This window comes from Pelophylax lessonae (assembly GCF_965119305.1).
Source record: "Pelophylax lessonae genome assembly, chromosome: 2".
Classification (NCBI taxonomy): domain Eukaryota; kingdom Metazoa; phylum Chordata; class Amphibia; order Anura; family Ranidae; genus Pelophylax; species Pelophylax lessonae.
In genome coordinates this window covers 303954609-303972586 of record NC_138769.1, presented here as the reverse complement: position 1 = coordinate 303972586, position 17978 = coordinate 303954609, and the positions used below count along the sequence as shown (strand labels likewise).

At 43.7% G+C, this 17978-nt stretch overlaps 1 protein-coding gene across 1 annotated transcript in view; it reads left to right on the top strand.

Annotated features, from left to right (window-relative positions):
* ITPR3 (inositol 1,4,5-trisphosphate receptor type 3) overlaps positions 1 to 17978 on the top strand; it is a 544698-nt gene that overhangs the window by 64035 nt on the left and 462685 nt on the right. The window contains exons 3-6 of the mRNA XM_082246986.1: positions 2416 to 2537; positions 4932 to 5018; positions 7383 to 7541; positions 9258 to 9356. Of these exons, the coding sequence (XP_082103112.1) occupies positions 2416 to 2537; positions 4932 to 5018; positions 7383 to 7541; positions 9258 to 9356 (467 nt within the window). The remainder of the gene's footprint in view (positions 1 to 2415; positions 2538 to 4931; positions 5019 to 7382; positions 7542 to 9257; positions 9357 to 17978) is intronic.

Genomic DNA, 17978 nt, shown 5'->3' with positions numbered 1-17978 from the left:
GCCTGGCTACTGAAAGCCAGGTGCTGAAGGACAGAGGGCTGTTGGAGTCTGTGATTCCTGCGCTGTTGAAAGTTAGGAAATCTACTTCTAGGAAGGTATATCATAGAGTTTGGAAGGCGTATATTTTTTGGTCCTGGGGGGGGGGGGGGGTTTCCCTGCTCCTTTTCTGTGTCTCGCCTGTTGGAGTTTTTACAACTAAGTGTAGATCAATGTTTGGCTCTGGGCACCATCAAGGGCCAGATTTCCGCTTTTGCCAAATTTTTCCAAATTTTTCCAAAGGCTGTTGGCGGTGAAGTCCTTGGTTTACACTTTTGTCCAGGGAGTTCGCCATCTGGCTCCTCCGGTGTGATCCCTAGTACCTCTGTGGGATCTCAATTTGGTACATTCGGAACTTCAAAAGCCTCCTTTTGAAAACATTTGTGAACTTTCTCTGCTCACGTTGTCGCAGAAGGTAGCCTTTTTGGTCGCTATTACTTCTGCACGTAGGGCTTTGGAGTTGGCTGCGTTGTCCCCTCGGTTGCCTTATCTGGTGGTTCACAGGGACAAAGTGGTGTTACGGCCCTGTCAGGCGTTCCTTCCTAAGGTTGTCTCGGGGTTTCATTTGAATGAAGATATTATATGTCCGTCCTTATGTCCTAAGCCGAAACACCCTAAATAAATTGCTCTACATTCCTTGGATGTAGTCCAGGCAATTTGGCTGTACCTGGCAGTGACTGAGTCAATTTGGAAATCTGATTCTATGTTTGTTCTTACGGATGGACTTCGTAAGGGGCAGGCCGCATTTGCTGCGACCATTTCCAGATGGATCAGGCAGACGGTGTTGCAGGACTATTCCTTTGCCTGTCAAGGCGCATTTTATGAGGGCGCTCAGTGCCTCCTGGGCCTTTTGTCATCAGGCATCAGTGGTTCAGGTTGTGCAAGGCGGCTACATTGTCATCTGTACACACATTCACAAAGTATTTTAAGGTGGATGTACTTGCATCTTCGGATGCTGCGTTCGGCCGCAAAATTTTGCAGGCTGCAGTTGGAGAGGCTTCCGCCTCTTGATGGGGTATTTTTTCCTGCTGGTGAGCTCCAGTTGTTCCTAGTTGAGCTCCTGTTTTACCTGGTTGGCTATGTTTAGCCCTTGTTGGGAGTTATACGTATTGCTGTGTTCTTCCCACCCCTCATGTTGATAGTGCTTTGGGACATCCCAGAGTCTAAGAAGACATGGAGCTGTGTCCGTCAGTGAACAAAAAAGAAAACTGGATTTTTGTATTACTGAAAAATCCTTTTCTCTGAGGTTCACTGATGGACACAGCACTCGCATGGTATACCCCCATGGGACTGTCTCAGGGATGTAGCCAGAATTGTTTCCGTCTAGTCCTACCCCTGAAGAGGGAGAGCAGCATAAGTCCAAGGGTCTAAGAAGACATGGAGCTGTGTCCATCAGTGAACCTCAGAGAAAAGGATTTTATGGTAAGGCAAAAAAACATTTTTTTTTAAAAAATGATGCTAGTGTCATCATCATTATGGTAATCTCTATATGCAGCTGCAAAACCCTTCCTGCTGCTTGAATACTAAAGGCTTGTAGTTCCTCTCCTGCCATAGTGAACTATGCTACAGTTTACCCTTAATCAGCTTTTTTGTCTTTTTTTTTTTTAAGTAGGGAAATGCAGAACTAAATTACTCGTTAAGAAGATCTTACTACTGGAGATCCAAAAAAGATAAAAATGAAATTTAGGGTACAATTTGGCTAAACGAAAGGTTAAAAAGTTGTACGTTTTAGATATAATAGGGAACTGTTAAAACAAGCTGTTGTTTCTGGATTCTTTTCACTTCCTTTCCTGAGAACATAACAGAATATGAGAGGAAATCTCTTGAATGCAAGGGATTCTCTACTCTTAATCTGGTCATAGATGATGTGATTTTCTTTCCTGCAACCTGCTCGATTCCCCATCAACACAGTCAGTGTTGATGGGGGAAACCCTCCCACAGAGCTATTGTACTATCTTGGCGTGGGGGGTGGGGGTGGCATGGGGGGGCCGTCCCACTGGTTGTACCTAAGTCGATCGATGGATTGACTTGGGTACAATCAGCCTGCCCATTCATGGATTGAATCTTGACCAGTCCCTAAAACCATCTATAGACGTTTGTCACCGAAACAGGTATTCCCATTGAAAGAATATTCCCCTCTCTTCGTGTTTGAAACCGGTATTCCCATTGGAAGAATATTCTCCTCTCTTCCTGTTTCAGTGACAACCATAATATTTTGCATTTTCTAACACTTTTTGACCTGATGACAATGATCCAATATTTTGGATATCAATATTTACCCCTCTACCGCAGTCTCTTCGTTAATACTTCCCTATCTCCCACTGCACATGGTTATTTCCACACACATCCTCCTTACTCTCCCTCTCCATGTCTTTCCAGACTGCTTGTTTAAGGTATGTCCCATGAACAGATACTCTGCTCAGAAACAATACTGGAAAGCTAAACAGGCCAAACAAGAAAAAGAAAAGATATCCGATGTTCTCCTCCTACAGAAACTGCAGGTAATAATATATCTGTCTCTATCTTTTTACTATATTTCTTAGTATAAATATTAGAAGGCAGGGATCTGACATCACACACTGCATAACTAGTGTACAGAGTCTCATGTAATCTGATAAACACTCTACCCCTGTATACAGTCTAATAAAAACATACAGAGCTGAGGCTATAAGTCACCTGCTGTGTGTTTGAGGGGGGAGGGGGTGTCTCCCTTGAGGCTGTTAGTGTTCTTTCAGTGACTCATGCAGATAGCAGAGAGAGGAGAGATCAGAGAGGATCTACACTGGGGGCTTTGCACTCAGGCTAGTACACACTATAGAGGGATGTGCTTTGTTCATTTTTCATGTCTGAGGTTCACTACCATTTTAAATGATGCAAAAAGATACAGTTCATGTAAATAGTTTGATGAACAACCCTTTTGCTAAACGGTTACCATCTGATCATATATTTGTTATATGTTTATTGTTGTTATACAACCAAGTATAGTGCACAAGGTGACTAAAGGAACACAACATAATACAAATAGGTGCTTTGTAAAAGGCTAAACTGATAAGTGTATTCATCCAGAGATATGAATGAAATTTCATTTTACTAAAGTCAGATGAGTCAGAATGGATTTAATTGCTGTGAAAAACTATTTGCAAATTGCACATTGCCTTATAAAATAGCTTAGTCATTTTTTTATATACCGCAGTCCTTTTTATAATATTGAAGGTTTGTAGCAAACCATAGAATCCAAACCGTAAGAGTAACCTAACTTTTGCTAAGAGAAAGCAAAAAAAAAAATCTAATAGTCAGGTACATACATTGCAAGTTTTTTTTTTTTTTTAAAGGACTTCATTATTGTGTTCTGTCAACATATGGATTACACTTACTTCCTACCACCAAATTTCTAATTTCTGAACGGCGCGTTTAGTCCTTGTTCACACGGTGCATACTGTGTTGACCCGCACAGGGATTAATTCGGGCCCGCGCATAGATATTTAATTGGGAGCAGCATCTGTGTCTGTGCAGTTGCTGCATCTCAATTGACATCAGTGGAACTGCGTGCACAGGGACTCCCCGTGCAGGTATACATGGCCCTCCGAGGGGGTACGCTTTAGTAACCCTGTGTGCATTTTTTTAACCAGCGGGTTGAACCAAAAAAAAAAAAAGTTCCAGTTCCTCCATCCACACATTTGCGATGGATGGGGGAGGGATCCTTCCCATTGTGGTATTGTATTGTTAGAGCGGCGAACCTTCCCTGCCGTAAGAATACAATGATAAGTATTGCCGTCTATAGGCTGCAGCACTGATCGTTCGAAAATAAAACAACAGGCTGGTTGTACACCATTTAAACAATTGATCAACTAGTGTACAACCAGTCTGCCCATTTATGGATGAAAGTTCGCCTGGTCCCTTTTGAACCGTCTGAATTTAAATCCATATATGGCTGGCTTTTGTGATGATATATGATAGTGATCTTCTCAAGCACAACTTAATACAGTGATAATTTTGTCCTTTATTCACATAAAGTAACAGGTTTCACAGGCTGACGTTTTAGGACATTTTTTCAAGGGATCCTGCAAGGTCCCAAAATCTCAGCCGTGTGATTCAAAAATAGGCATATAGTTAAAGCGGTAGCACAGCCACGTTTTGAAAACGTGCTGACAGGCAGGATTTTTATGACATAGGAAACCCTGTTGGTTTTTTTTCTGTCATAAAAGCTTCCTCCTACCTATCAGCCGCCATGTACACTGAGTTGTGCATGCGCAGCTCAGTGTACATTGGCCACCCCCCAAACTGTAATGCAGCGATGTGACTACCTTGTTCATACACGGGAGTGAAGGAAAAGATTATCACTATACTAAAGTGGGTTGGTGAAGATCCTTATTTTAAAATGATTGTATGATGGCACCATTCACTAATTCACAACACCACCCATACACACAGATCAAAATTCAGTCGATTCAGATGGAACCAGATGAACTATGAATTATGTGTAGCCCTCTGTTCAACAGAAGCCAATGATTCGATCGGCTTCTCTCAAACGGTTCTGCTGGAAAATAGCCAACGTAGCGCTAATCACTCCCCGTTGTCAAAATACTATAGCACATCGGGGGAGATTGCTGCACATTGGTTTTTGTTAAAGCCCAGTGATTTTGCCCCTTATCACACACACACACATAAAATAGGTCCTGATATCACATCAAAACATAGCTTACCTGATTTTTCTCAAAGCCTATTTTACTATAACTCACAGGACAAATACACTGTGCATTGTGATGAGCTTAAGTGCACGACAATACAATGAGGTTACTCTCTAATATACAGAGTGCTTTATATGTAACTTTGTTTGGATATGTTGTTTATTGTGTGTCCAGCATTTTTGTTAAGTGTGTTTTCTTTATTTGTAGCATGCTGCTCAAATGGAACAAAAACAAAATGACACAGAAAATAAAAAGGTGCACGGGGAAGTGGTGAAATATGGAAGTGTAATACAGGTAAGCTGGTTACTGTACTTATTTCCTGGAATCCTGCAAAACTACAACATGTAGGAAAAAAGATAATAATTAAAAATTATATGTAGGACTACTAAAGACGGCAGCAGTTTTCACTGATTCACTGATGCTATGGTAATTGCTGCTTGGAACATGGATTTACCATGTAGCACCATCAGTTATGCTACTTATCCTATGTGCATTCCAAAATACAGGACACAAATGTGACAATTTTGCTGTAGCACAATGTGATAGATGGCTAGTACAATTCACTACCATAAATATCCCTGTCATTCTTCAGCATCATACAGAAAATGTAATTTTCATTTTTATAAAATGTATATATATATACACACAGTATCTCACAAAAGTGAGTACACCCCTCACATTTTTGTAAATATATTATTATATCTTTTCATGTGACAACACTGAAGAAATGACACTTTGCTACAATGTAAAGGAGTGAGTGTACAGCTTGTATAACAGTGTAAATTTGCTGTCCCCTCAAAATAACTTGATACACAGCCATTGTCTAAACCGCTGGCAACAAAAGTGAGTACACCCCTAAGTAAAAATGTCCAAATTGGTCCCATAGTGTCAAAATTATGTGTGGCCAACATTATTTTCCAGCACTGCCTTAACCCTCTTGGGCATGGAGTTCACCAGAGCTTCACAGGTTGCAGCTGGAATTCTCTTCCACTCCTCCATGATGACATCATTGAGCTGGTGGAAGTTAGAGCCCTTGCGTTCCTCCACCTACCATTTGAGGATGCCCCACAGATGCTCAATAGGGTTTAGGTCTGGACACATGCTTAGCCAGTCCATTACCTTTACCCTCAGCTTCTTTAGCAAGGCAGTGGTCGTCTTGGAGATGTGTTTGGGGTGGTTATCATGTTGGAATACCGCCCCGCGGCCCAGTCCCTGAAGGGAGGGGATCATGCTCTGCTTCAGTATGTCACAGTACATGTTGGCATTCATGGTTCCCTGAATGAACTGTAGCTCCCCAGTGCTGGAAGCACTCTTGCCGCCCCAGACCATGACACTTCCACCACCAAGCTTGACTGTAGGCAAGACACACTTGTCTTTGTACTCCTTACCTGGTTGCCACCACACATGCTCGACACCATCTGGACCAAATAAGTTTATCTTGTTCTCATCAGACCACAGGACATAGTTCCAGTAATCCATGTCCTTAGTCTGCTTGTCTTTAGCAAACAATTTGCGGGCTTTCTTTTGCATCATCCTTAGAAGAGGCTTCCTTCTGGGACGACAGCCATGAAGACCAATTTGATGCAGTGTGCAGCGTATGGTCTGAGCGCTGACAGGCTGACCCCCCACCCCTTCATCCTCGAGGCCTGTTCTGAGTGGAACCTGTCCTGGTAAACCGCTGTATGGTCTTGGCCACTGTGCTACAGCTCAGTTTCAGGGTCTTTGCAAACTTCTTATAGCCTAGGCCATCTTTATGTAGAGCAACAATTCTTTTTTTTAGATCCTCAGAGAGTTATTTTCCACTAGGTGCCATGTTGAACTTCAGTGACCAGTAAGAGAGAGTGAGAGGGATAACACCAAATATAAAACACCTGATCCCCATTCACACCTGAGACCTTGTAACACTAACAACTTGAGTCACATGACATCGGGGAGGGAAAATGGCTAATTGGGCCCAATTTGGACATTTCCACTTAGGGGTGTACTCACTTTTGTTGCCAGCAGTTTAGGCATTAATGGCTGCGTGTTGAGTTATTTTGAGGGGACAGCAAATCTACACTTTTATACAAGCTGTACACTCACTACATTACATTGTAGCAAAGTGTCATTTCTTCAGTGTTGTCACATCAAAAGATATAATAAAATATTTACATAAATGTGAGGGGTGTACATACTTTTGTGAGATACTGTATATATAAAGCATACTTTGTAATATGTATATTGTAGGCTGGCAACACACCAGTGTGTTATGGTGTCATGCTGTTAAAGCAAGCACAGATTTACAATGTCAAGCACAAGTAAACTAGGTGCTGCTGAACCCACACTGCAGGACACTACAGTCTGGTGGGTTGTGCTAAGAAAATTGCAGGTCTGCATTTCCATTCTGTGATGTTCTTTGGCTCTATATTCTCAATAAATGAGTTGTTTTAACACAATTCCCATTAATGTACACGAATATATCACAATGGAAAGTAGAGGTGTGAAGGGGCTGTAAATGTTACCATGTAGGTCCATGTAGAATAATATTATTTTCATTATCTCCATTCTAGGTTCTTTTGTTTTTGGTAGTATATAATAGAAACACTGCATGACAACTGTAATGAAAGAAATGGGAAAAGAAATGAATAACAGACATACAATATATGTGTTATGTTACAGCTGCTGCACATGAAGAGTAACAAATACCTCACTGTAAATAAGCGTCTTCCTGCACTTCTGGAGAAAAATGCCATGCGGGTGACACTTGATGCAACTGGAAACGAGGGGTCCTGGCTCTTCATTCAACCATTTTGGAAGTTGCGCAGTAATGGAGACAATGTAAGAGAAACTTCTGAATAAACTGGGGATTGCATTTAATATGGAGATTGAAGGACAATGGCTGAGGCCAAAGTCCAGCTTTTTTTCTAGTTTTGGATCTTGTGGTTAAGATTTGGCAGGTATGTCAGGTTTTATTGCATGTTGCCCCAGACAAGCAGGATTCTCCCTCATTTCCTGTCCAATTGCATGGGGATAATCTCCAAAAAGAAGTATTTTAGATTTGCCCTGAGATTCTGTTCTGGTGACTATGGCCACCAAAACAGAAAGTGAAAGTGTACCCTCCCAGTTTGACACAGACAGCAATAACAACCTAAATGTAACCCTTTCTTGCTTTATCCCAAAAAAGATGAATGTCCTCATTCAATGGCGAAAACTGGGGGAAAAAGGTTAAAAAAGTTGGGAACAAATGGAGATCTTTTGGGCAAAAGTGTGGATAAAAAAGACTATTAACTCATAATTAAAGTTGGATATACAAGATAACAATTTTTGTTGTATTAAGTATACTGAACTGTAAGTGTATGAGCTAATATAAGTATTGAGTATTACTTATACAAGAGGTGTCTAACCCGTGGCCCAAGATGGCAATGAATGTGACACAACACAAAATTGTAAATTTACCTATAAAAGTTGACTTTTTTTTTTTTGGGGGGGGGGGGGATGTTTTGTAAAAATGCATTTACATTTAGTGAACACATGCTGCCAAAGGACAATGTCTCTTTATTGGACTTTTATAAGTTTTATCTTCCACTCTTCACAATCACTCCTTATTCATGTCATCGGTTTTCAGCAGTACCTATATTTGTGACTGTGAGCAACTATTTTCAAGGATGAAACACACGAAATGCAAAATTAGAACCAAATTATCTGATGAGCACCTTGAGAATACATTGAGAATTACTGCTACATCTATATCGAACCAGATATTGATGCGTTTATCAAAAACAATGTCAAATATAGCACTAGTTTTATGTTGCCCTCTTTTTTTTAATTTTGTAATAAAAAAAATAAATAAAAAAATGAAGTTTTATTACTCAGTTTTATTACTCAGATAGATAGGTACATTATCTATATCAGTGATAGTTAACTTGTGATCTGCCAGACTTTTTCTGCTCATCAGCTGTCCTTATTGTTAGTGTATTTAATGATTTAATGTGTGGCCCAAGACAATTCCTTTTTTTTTCAATGTGGCCCAGGAAGGTCAAGAGGTTGGACACCCCTGACTAAGTCTCGGTTCACACTTGTGCGATGCGGGAAGGCTGCGAATTCGCAGCCTATTCCCGCATCGCACCCGCACATCTGGCAGTTCACACTGCCATATGCGATACGCAGGGGGTGTCAATTAAATGTTAACGACACCCCCAGTTTGATTGCATATCGCAGTGCGATCTGACAGCTCGCACAGGATCGGATCGCACAAGTGTGAACCACTGTGCGATCCGATCCTGAAGGGTCATGTGCTAGTTTGGTGCGGATACAGTGCGAATTCAGCCATACAAAGTGTACGGCTGAATTCACATCCGCACATCCGATCGCATGTAATGAAGGAGCAGTGCGCTCCGAATTACATGCGATTGCCGCACTCGCAATAGTGTGAACCGGCCCTTATACCTTTAGATAAAGAATTTCTATTCTAACACATGGATTTTAAGATATTATATCTGTGAAATGTTTACTAAAGCTGTAATTTAGTAAAATAGAATTTATTTTCTATTACAGGTGGTGGTTGGCGATAAGGTGAATCTTAACCCAGTCAATGCCGGACAACCCTTGCACGCTAGCAACTATGAGCTCTCTGACAACCCTGGCTGCAAAGAGGTGACTAAGTGATAGAGAGAATGAAGTAGATTTTATTTGCCTAGGTTTCTTTTCCTTGTGAATCATTTCATAACTTAGCAGTCAGAGCCACTCCTGTTTAAGCACACATAAACTGAATGCAATGAATTTATCAGGAAATAATGCAGTTTAAGCATGTGCAGTGTATGCTTGAGCTAAACAGTTTCATTATGTGTTGCCCAGTCTGTTTTCTTCTGCTTTTTAAATGTTTAATCCTATTGTTTTCATTGTGATGATTGAATTATTGTCATCTGCATATGTAGTGATAAAACAAATAGATTATTATAATAATTATGTTCTAAATATTCTAAAACAACTTACGCAACACGCAAGGGATCAGTTTTCGCTTGTGTAACTCAGTAGTATACGATTTTATTGACTGGTTAAAGTGATATTAAGGGCAATTATTTTTCGTATAAAAAAATAACAAACATGTCATACTTACCTGCTCTGTGTAATGGTTTTGCACAGAGCAGCCCCAATCCTCCTCTTCTTGAGTCCACCCCCCCCCCCCCGGCACTCCTGGTCCCTACCTCCTGCCAAGTGCCCCCAGAACAAGCAGCTTACTATGCTGGCACCTGGGCACACCGGCTCCTGAGCAGCTGCTCTGTGTGTCCATTTACACATAGAGCCGTGGCTCTGCTCCGCACCCTCTCTCTTCTCATTGGCTCACTGGCTGTTTAATAATATATTAGTGGGTGTAAATATGTGGCCTTAAAGCAGAATGAAACTCAAAAACAAAAAAGTATTATATTTTTTTTAGGCATTTATTCCTTTATTTTCACATGTTGATCTGCCAGTAAGCCTGTTATTTTCCAACTTCCTTTAGCAGATCAAACTGTCCAGCAACAGTGTTTAGACAAACCAGTGTAACAGGTACATACAATGGTCAGTTTTTATTCATTTGTCTAAAACCTTTTTTCCCTTTCGTTCTTTGATGCACACAGCTCCATATCTTCTTGACCCTAGAGTTTATGCTGCCCCCTACAGGATTAGAACACTAGCTCTAGGTTGAAAAAAGTTTGACTAGGCCTATAGGGCAATCCCAGGGGGTAAAATCCCACTTCCTGCTATAGGTCTTTAGTTTTTTCTGCCTAGTCAGGAGTAAGGACCTAGTTCCTTGCTGGGATCTCTTGTCCTAGCATTTTTTCCTTTCTTAAATTGAATTTTTTGCTTCTTTTATTATTTTCTGTTCCCGTGACAGCTACAATTAATTCTGTTCCTGTGAGAACTACAATCAACTGCTGGACTGGGTGATGCACTGGATATTCAAAATCCTTACAGTCTCCCCAATCCGGCCAGCGAGCGTGACCCGACCTCAGCTCCGCTCTCTCTTGGCGGTCTTTTGGGGTGTACGTGGGTTCCTCCCTGAGATGGTCGGACCCCCGAGTTCCCCTCCATTTCCCCCGTGCCCCTCTAAAAAGTCACTGTGGGTCTTTTGTCCCCCGTTCCTGGGTGTGGTAGGAGCTGGCTTTGCCACATGCTGCAGAAGGGGGAGGTTGGATGTGGTTCCTGCTGACCGGGTTACACAATGGAGGGTTTTTGAGCGGGTTCCCTGCCTCCTGGGGGTTATGGACTGGGGCAGGGATGTCCTTTGGGCTCCCTGCGGCGGTGGGTGGGCTGGGGGAGCGGATGTTTTATCATCCGCAGGTACACCCCTCAAACGGTACGATCGGGACCAAGCTTTTCGAGCTACTGACCAAGCTGTCCAAGCTATCTGAGCTGCTGACCAAGCTGTCCAAGCTGCTGAAGCTGACAGAGCTGCTGACGTGCATCCGCCTTCCCCTCTGAGTGGTCGGCTCTGCTAGGGCACGGGGCTGGGTGCCCTCTTGCAGCCGAATTGGTCACGCCTGCAGCCAACTGGAACACGCGGCCGCTTTGGGCGCCGCCGTTGGGGGGCTGCCTCCATGTGTTTAGCTGCAGCCTCTTACTCTCTCCCTGGGCATCTGCCAGACTGTGAATCCAGGCAAATGCGGCTGGGCCTCCACTGAAATATAGGTCTGCGACCTTCTGGGCCATATGGTCAACTGGGTGGCTCCGTGGGGGCGCTTCATTTTTAGTGACAGTGTAGCAGCCATTGTTGTGTGGGCACTCTGTCTGTGCATCTTTATCACGGCGAGTGCCCCCCCCCCTCAAGGGGGCTATGTCCTATTATGTCCTCTATGGATGGCAACCCTCTTGCTTTTTTGCGGGATCTAATAGGTGGTCCTATTGTGGACCTTTGGCCGGTGTCTCCTTGCGGGAGGTCGGCGGCCTTCCCTGTTTGTTATGTTTTCAGGGTGAGCTTATTATATAGCGACCCTACTGGGTCTGCGTCCATGCACTTCGAATGCTCTGATAGGGAGGATGATTCTTCTTTTACCGCATATGCGCATGAAAAGGTGCTGGTGGATGCACTGATTTCATCAGTGCGGGAAATTTTAAACATGGGGGATGCAACTGCTGCTGCGTCAGAGGTCCCCTTGGTTCCCGCAGATCCTTTGAAGCGGCAAAGACTTTCCTGCCTACAGTGACAAAATTTTCGCGAGTCAGTGGAGTTGTCCTAAACGCTATATGGCGATGCCTAAGCTTTTTGATAGACAGTATCCCTTGATGAGTCTCTGTTGAATAATTGGGCAGTTCCACCTGTGGTGGACTCTTAGGTCTCCAGGCTGAATAAATGCACCCTATTTCCTTTGAAGGAGTTTCCGGTTTTTGAAAGATCCTTTTGACATGAGAGCCGAGACTTTGGTCCGCCACATGTTTACTGTGGTCGGATCGGTCCTTAGGGCTGTGTTCACTATAGCATAGGTGTCCCAGACTTTAACAGTGTGGGCAAAGCTTTTACGCCAGCATCAGGAGGGGGAACAGCTTCTCCCTGCCTTTGCGGAGCTGGCGGACCAGTTGGTCCAGGGGTTGAAGTTCGTCTTTGATGTCTCTCTGGATGCGGCTCCCTTAGTCTCTAGACTGTCCATGACAGCATTGGTCCTTCGGCGCAGGATATGGCTGAAATGCTGGTCTGCAGACCAGACTTCCAAGAAGGTCTTATCTGATCTTCCCTTTGTGGGGGGATCACCTGTTCGAATCCTCCCTGGATATCACTAAGCAGAATTTCAAGACAAGGGATCTAAGTCTGTAAGGAACTCCCCTGGAGGTTCCAATAGGACCTGGTCAGGTAAGCCGAGAGTGGGTCCTTCTTGACCCGTGGACCTCCCTGATTCAAGACAAGTGGGTCAACAAGCTGCTTCAGTCTGGCTACAAGATTGAATTTCAGTCTTATCCTCCAGAGAGGTTCTTTCCTTCCTACCTGCGTTTATCCCCAGACTGCCTGTGAGTTTTCTTCGGGGCAATGCAAGATTTGCTACTACAAGCGGTGATTGTTGCGGTCTCAGAATCTGAACTTTTTTATGGGTTTTATTCAAATGTGTTTACAGGTCCCAGAAAGGAAAGCGAGGTATGTCCAATATTGGACCTCAAAGCTTCTGGCCTCTGCAGATATCAAGGATGCTTACTTTCATATTCCGATATATATGTCGGTCATCCGCGCCTCCTCTTGCCGTGGGTGAGGATCATTATCAGGTCTTTACAAAGTGTTGGCCCAGCTGTTGGCATAATTGCGCCAGTGGGGGATTGCCGTACTGGAGTACCTGGAGGATCTTCTTCTGTGAGCAGAGTTTCAGTTTATTCTAAAGGACAACTGGGAGAATACCGTGCGGACTCTGCAGGAGTTCGGTTGGAAATAAATTTCCAGGTATTGGCTCTGGTTCCGTCCATCTAGTTGGACTGTCTGGGTCTGCTTTGGACTCGGCCTCAGCCAGGGTGTTCCTCCCATGGGACAAGCTCCAAAATCTGCAGGATGAATTCGGCTCCTGTTGTCCAGCAGTCGGTTGTCTTTCAGGACTGGCATGCGGGTAAGGGGTCTGATGATGTCTACCTTTGAGGCGGTTTCAATTGCACAGTTCTTCATGAGACCTCTGCAAAGAGAGATTCTTGCAATGTGGGGCAAGAATCCACAGTCTCTAGACAATCTGATCCTGTTGAGCTGGGGTATGAGAGGGTCTCTGATTCGATCGCTTCGCTCTCCGGCGTTTTAACAGGGAAACCCTTCCTTCCCCTGTACTGGACGGTGGTCACAACGGATGCCAGCCTGTCCGAGTAGGGTGCCGTTTTTGGCACGGATTGTGCTCAGGGGGGTCTGGAATCTGCCGATCAATATACTGGACATTTCCGCCGGAGGTGTTTCATCAGTTGTGTTTCTGGTGGCGAACTCCCGAGGTGGTCCTGTTGGTCTCTTGTCACAATAGGAAGGTGCTTAGGAGTGGCACGGTCTCGAGATCTTCTGGCCGATGCCACAGACGCATTGGTGGCTTCTTTGGGGTCAGTATCGTCTGCTATACGTCTTTTCTCTTCTAGAACTTCTGCCAAGATTCCTGCGTAGATTTGAGGCAGAAGGGATTATGGCCATCCTAGTGGCTCCAGACTGGCCTTGCCGGTCTTGGTACGCAGATCTGACACGGTTGGTTGTCGCTCCTTGGAGATTTTCTCTTAGAGGAGATCTGTTGGCCATGGGCCGATCTTCTACTTGCCTAACAGTCTCTGGCTTACCGGCTTGGCTGTCGGAAACCTGGTGCTGAAGGATAGAGGGTTGTTTAAATCAGTGATTCCCACGCTGCTGTAAGCTAGTAAATCTACATTTAGGAAGATTTATCATCGCATTTGAGGAGTGTACTTTGCGGGTGTAAATCTTGGGTTTCATCCCCACTTCTTTACGGTGACTCAGAGTTAGGTTTTCCTCCAATAAGGTGTTGAGCAACGTCTGGCCTCAGGTACCATCAAGGGCCAGGTTCGGTCTTGGCGGTTTTCTTTCAATGTCCTTTGGCTACTCATTCTTTGGTTCGCACCTTTGTTCAGGGGGGATCACCATTTGTCTCCCGCAGTGCGGTCTCCATTGCCCTTGTGGGATCGCAACTTGGTGCTGTCGGTTCTTCAGTAACCGTCGTTGGTAAATATTCGCGGGATTCCTCTGTTTACATTGTCCCAGAAGGTAGCCTTCTTGATGGCTTTTTCTTCTGCACGTAGGGTGTTGGACCTGGCAGCTTTGTCTTGTCATTCACCTTACTTGATGGTTCATGGAGATAAAGTGGTGCTTCGTCCCTGCCAGTCGTTACTTCCTAAGGTCGCCACTGGTTTCCTTTTTAATAAAGACATTGTGTTGCCATCTTTGTGCCCTAAGCCTAAGCACCTTAAAGAGATTGCCTTACATTCTTCGGATGTCATTTGGGCAATCAGGGTGTACTTGGCGGCGATGGAGTCGTTCTGAAAATCTGGGATGGCCGCGACTGCTCCGATCATTTCCAGATGATCAGGCAGATGGTGTTGCAGACCTATTCCATTAAGGGTCAGGTTACTCCTTTCCCTGATAAGGCACATTCCATGAGGGCGCTTAGTGCCTCTTAGGCCTTCCGTCATCAGGCGTCAGTGCTGCAGGTTTGCACAAAGTTTTATAAGGAGGATGAGTTAACATCTGCGGATGCTTCCTTTGGCTGCAAGGTTTTGCAGGCTGCTGTTTAGAGGACCTGGTCCTCTTTGAGGGTGTATTTTTTTTTCAGGTGAGCTCCAGTTGTTTATGGTTTGACACTGCTTTGGGATGCCCCAACTGTCAAGAAGATAAGGAGCTGTGTCTGTTAATGAACGAAAGAGAAAATGGGATTTTTGACTTACCGTTAAATCCATTTCTTTAAATGTTCATTGACCGACATAGCACTTACCCCTCTGTGGAGTTGGTTTTCTTCTGACACTGCTTGTAACAAAACTGAATGCCTATAGCTGAGAGTGGGAGTATACCCCCTGGGACTGCCCCATAGGCGTAGTCAAGTTGTTTCCGACTTAGTGTCCTACTCCAGTAGGTGGAAGTATAACCGAACTGTCAAGAAGATAAGGAGCTGTGTCCGTCAATGAATATCAGAGAAATGGATTTTACAGTAAGTCAAAAATCCCATTTTCATAAATTCCAAAAAAAAATAAACTATTGCTGTAACTGCTTAAAAAGTATTTACACTGGTTCGGGTTTAACTTGTCAGCCAAGTCCATCTAAAACTGATAACACTTCCCTCTCCCCTGATTGTAAAACTGATAACACTTCCCTCTCCCCTGATTGACAATCCTGCTGTCTATGGGTGGGTCCATTGCTCCTTCAGAGCCGGTTCACACTAACACGACCAGAAAGTCGCCCCGTGACTTGAAGAGACTTGTTTAGAGACTTGTTTAGAGACTTGTTTAGAGACTTGTTTAGAGACTTGGAAGAGACTTGGAAGAGACTTGGCACTACTTTGAAGAGACAGGCGACTTTGTCTGTGGGGAATGCCTGGCTAATCTCTTTCTTCTTCCTGGAAAGTCTGATAACAAGTCGTGTCAATTAAGATAAGGAGGCGACTCCCATTGAAGTATATGGGACATTCGGATCACAGGTCGCCTCAAAGTAGTACAGGACCCTTTTCTGAAGTCGGAGCAACTTCAGTAGTGCCAATTAAGACGGCACTGATTGATTAACATTGATTTTGTTATCTCAAGCGACCTGGGGCTACACAAGTCGCCTCACAAGTCGTGCTAGTGTGAATGGGCTCTAAGTGAGAGTGGAGACAGGAAGTGTGTTACTGGCTGTATCTCCAGGTGAAAACAAAACAAAAAGAATCCTAAAAAGAAAACGAATGCAAAGGATTGGTAAGCTGCAGTTTATAACTTTTTTGTTTTTGAGTTTAATAGTGCATGCACTTCGTAAGATATCCATAACTTGAAAAAAGAAAATGTTGCCACTAGCAACCTATTCACCTCAATATTTTTGTAAAAAAATGTTTGTGTAGTCATGAGCTAAGATTTGGGACAAACCTACTTTGGCCTTTACCAGCATGACATTGTCACATGATAGCAGACCACCTGCCCAGTTTGTTGCTGTGAATTCCTCACCCCTCAGCTGCATGAAACAAAGAGATAGGGATACTGGTGACATTGTTGACTTAATATGGTCACATGAACATATTTGGTTAATGAGATTGTGAAAATATGGCCATGTGGTCCAAACCTAAGCCCATCACAAAGTCTTTGATTTGTATAGCTATTTCCAGTTTCCTTGAATCAGCCCTTTTACAGAAATAAACATGCGTGGGCAGATTGTTCTTACTGCTGACAATCGAAGATATTAATAATAATTTTAAAAAATAAATTTATAATAATTAATAATAATAATAACCACGCTCCCTGTCCACTTACCTTTTAAGCAAAGGTAAGTGGACAGGGAGATGAAGCCTGCAAAAACTTCCCTCTCATCTCCTCTTGGGAAAGGAGATGGACAGGCATTGAGGACAGGCAGGGGAAACAGCCATTAGTTACTGCTTGTCAAACTCCCGGCCACCACAAGAGGGCGCCAGTTCCCTCACTGAAGAAGGCCGAAAAGCTGCGGCCTCAATTTTCGGACGGCGCGGAAGTCCGTGCACTCGGTGAGTGGTTGGGGGGGCGCAAAAGGGACAGGACACCTCTTGCAGTGCACCCCAGGCGCCAGGTCGCTAATTCTAGTCGCCAATGTGACCTGGCGCCCGGGGTTTGTCGAGCCCTGGCGTATGTCACTTCCAGTACCAGGACAGGGTCACCCAGCACCCAGGGCAAGGATGCAGAATTGTACCCCCCTCCCCTCACTAATTATACATGTTGCAGAATGGGTTACCATCTTGCATCCATTTTCTTGCCCCTTTGCTTTACTGCACCAAAGGCAGCTGCCCCTCCTGCCTACCCTTGTCTTGGCCCTGGCTACTCCTGACAGTTTCCTGTTCCATTATAATGGTGCAGGAAGCTTACTTAATTACCTGGATCATGTCTGATGACATTGATCATTCATTTGCAACCAGTTCCACACCCATATTTGACCACAGTTACTTATTGTCAGATAATCAAAACTGTTTTGGCAAGTGACCCACAGTCAGGACTATGTCATTTTTGGAAAACACTGTAACAGTAGGTACAAACAATTTCCATTACTTTTGCATGTTAATGTTGGCTTTATCTTTCTGGTTAGCATTTCTATATATTTAATTGAAAACAAATATAAGTTTATGTGTAATAATTAATCAAAATCTACAAATGTACCCTCCTAGAAGACTCTGAGTATTGATAAAGATAACTGACAGGTTTGTTTTAAGCACATTTTGTTAGTCTATTTTAAATGTGGTGGATAAAATAAGACTAGAAGGTGCCTTACTTTTGTTGAGTGATTTGATAGAAAGAAAATGTTTGTGCCCCTCTAAAACTAGTTTCACTTTGCTACTAGGGATCTGGCTTCATGACTAAACCTGACCAAACATAGCTTGAAATACAGCCAATTCTTATGAAACTGGCTGAAATTCAAGCCATGGGTGCCCTGTTGGCATTACCCAATTTTAAATAAAAAATCAAAGTAGCTTGATGGAAAATTGTTGGCTGAGCAGTGACTACATCCCATCAGGTGTAGTAACTGTTCAGGTATTCAAACAGCTGCAGGTGCTACTCAGCCGCAAGCTGACATTGTCATTGGGTAGGAGGGGGCAGTAGAAAGGGCTTAAACATAAAGTCAGGACAGCTGGGCCCCTAGTAACAAAG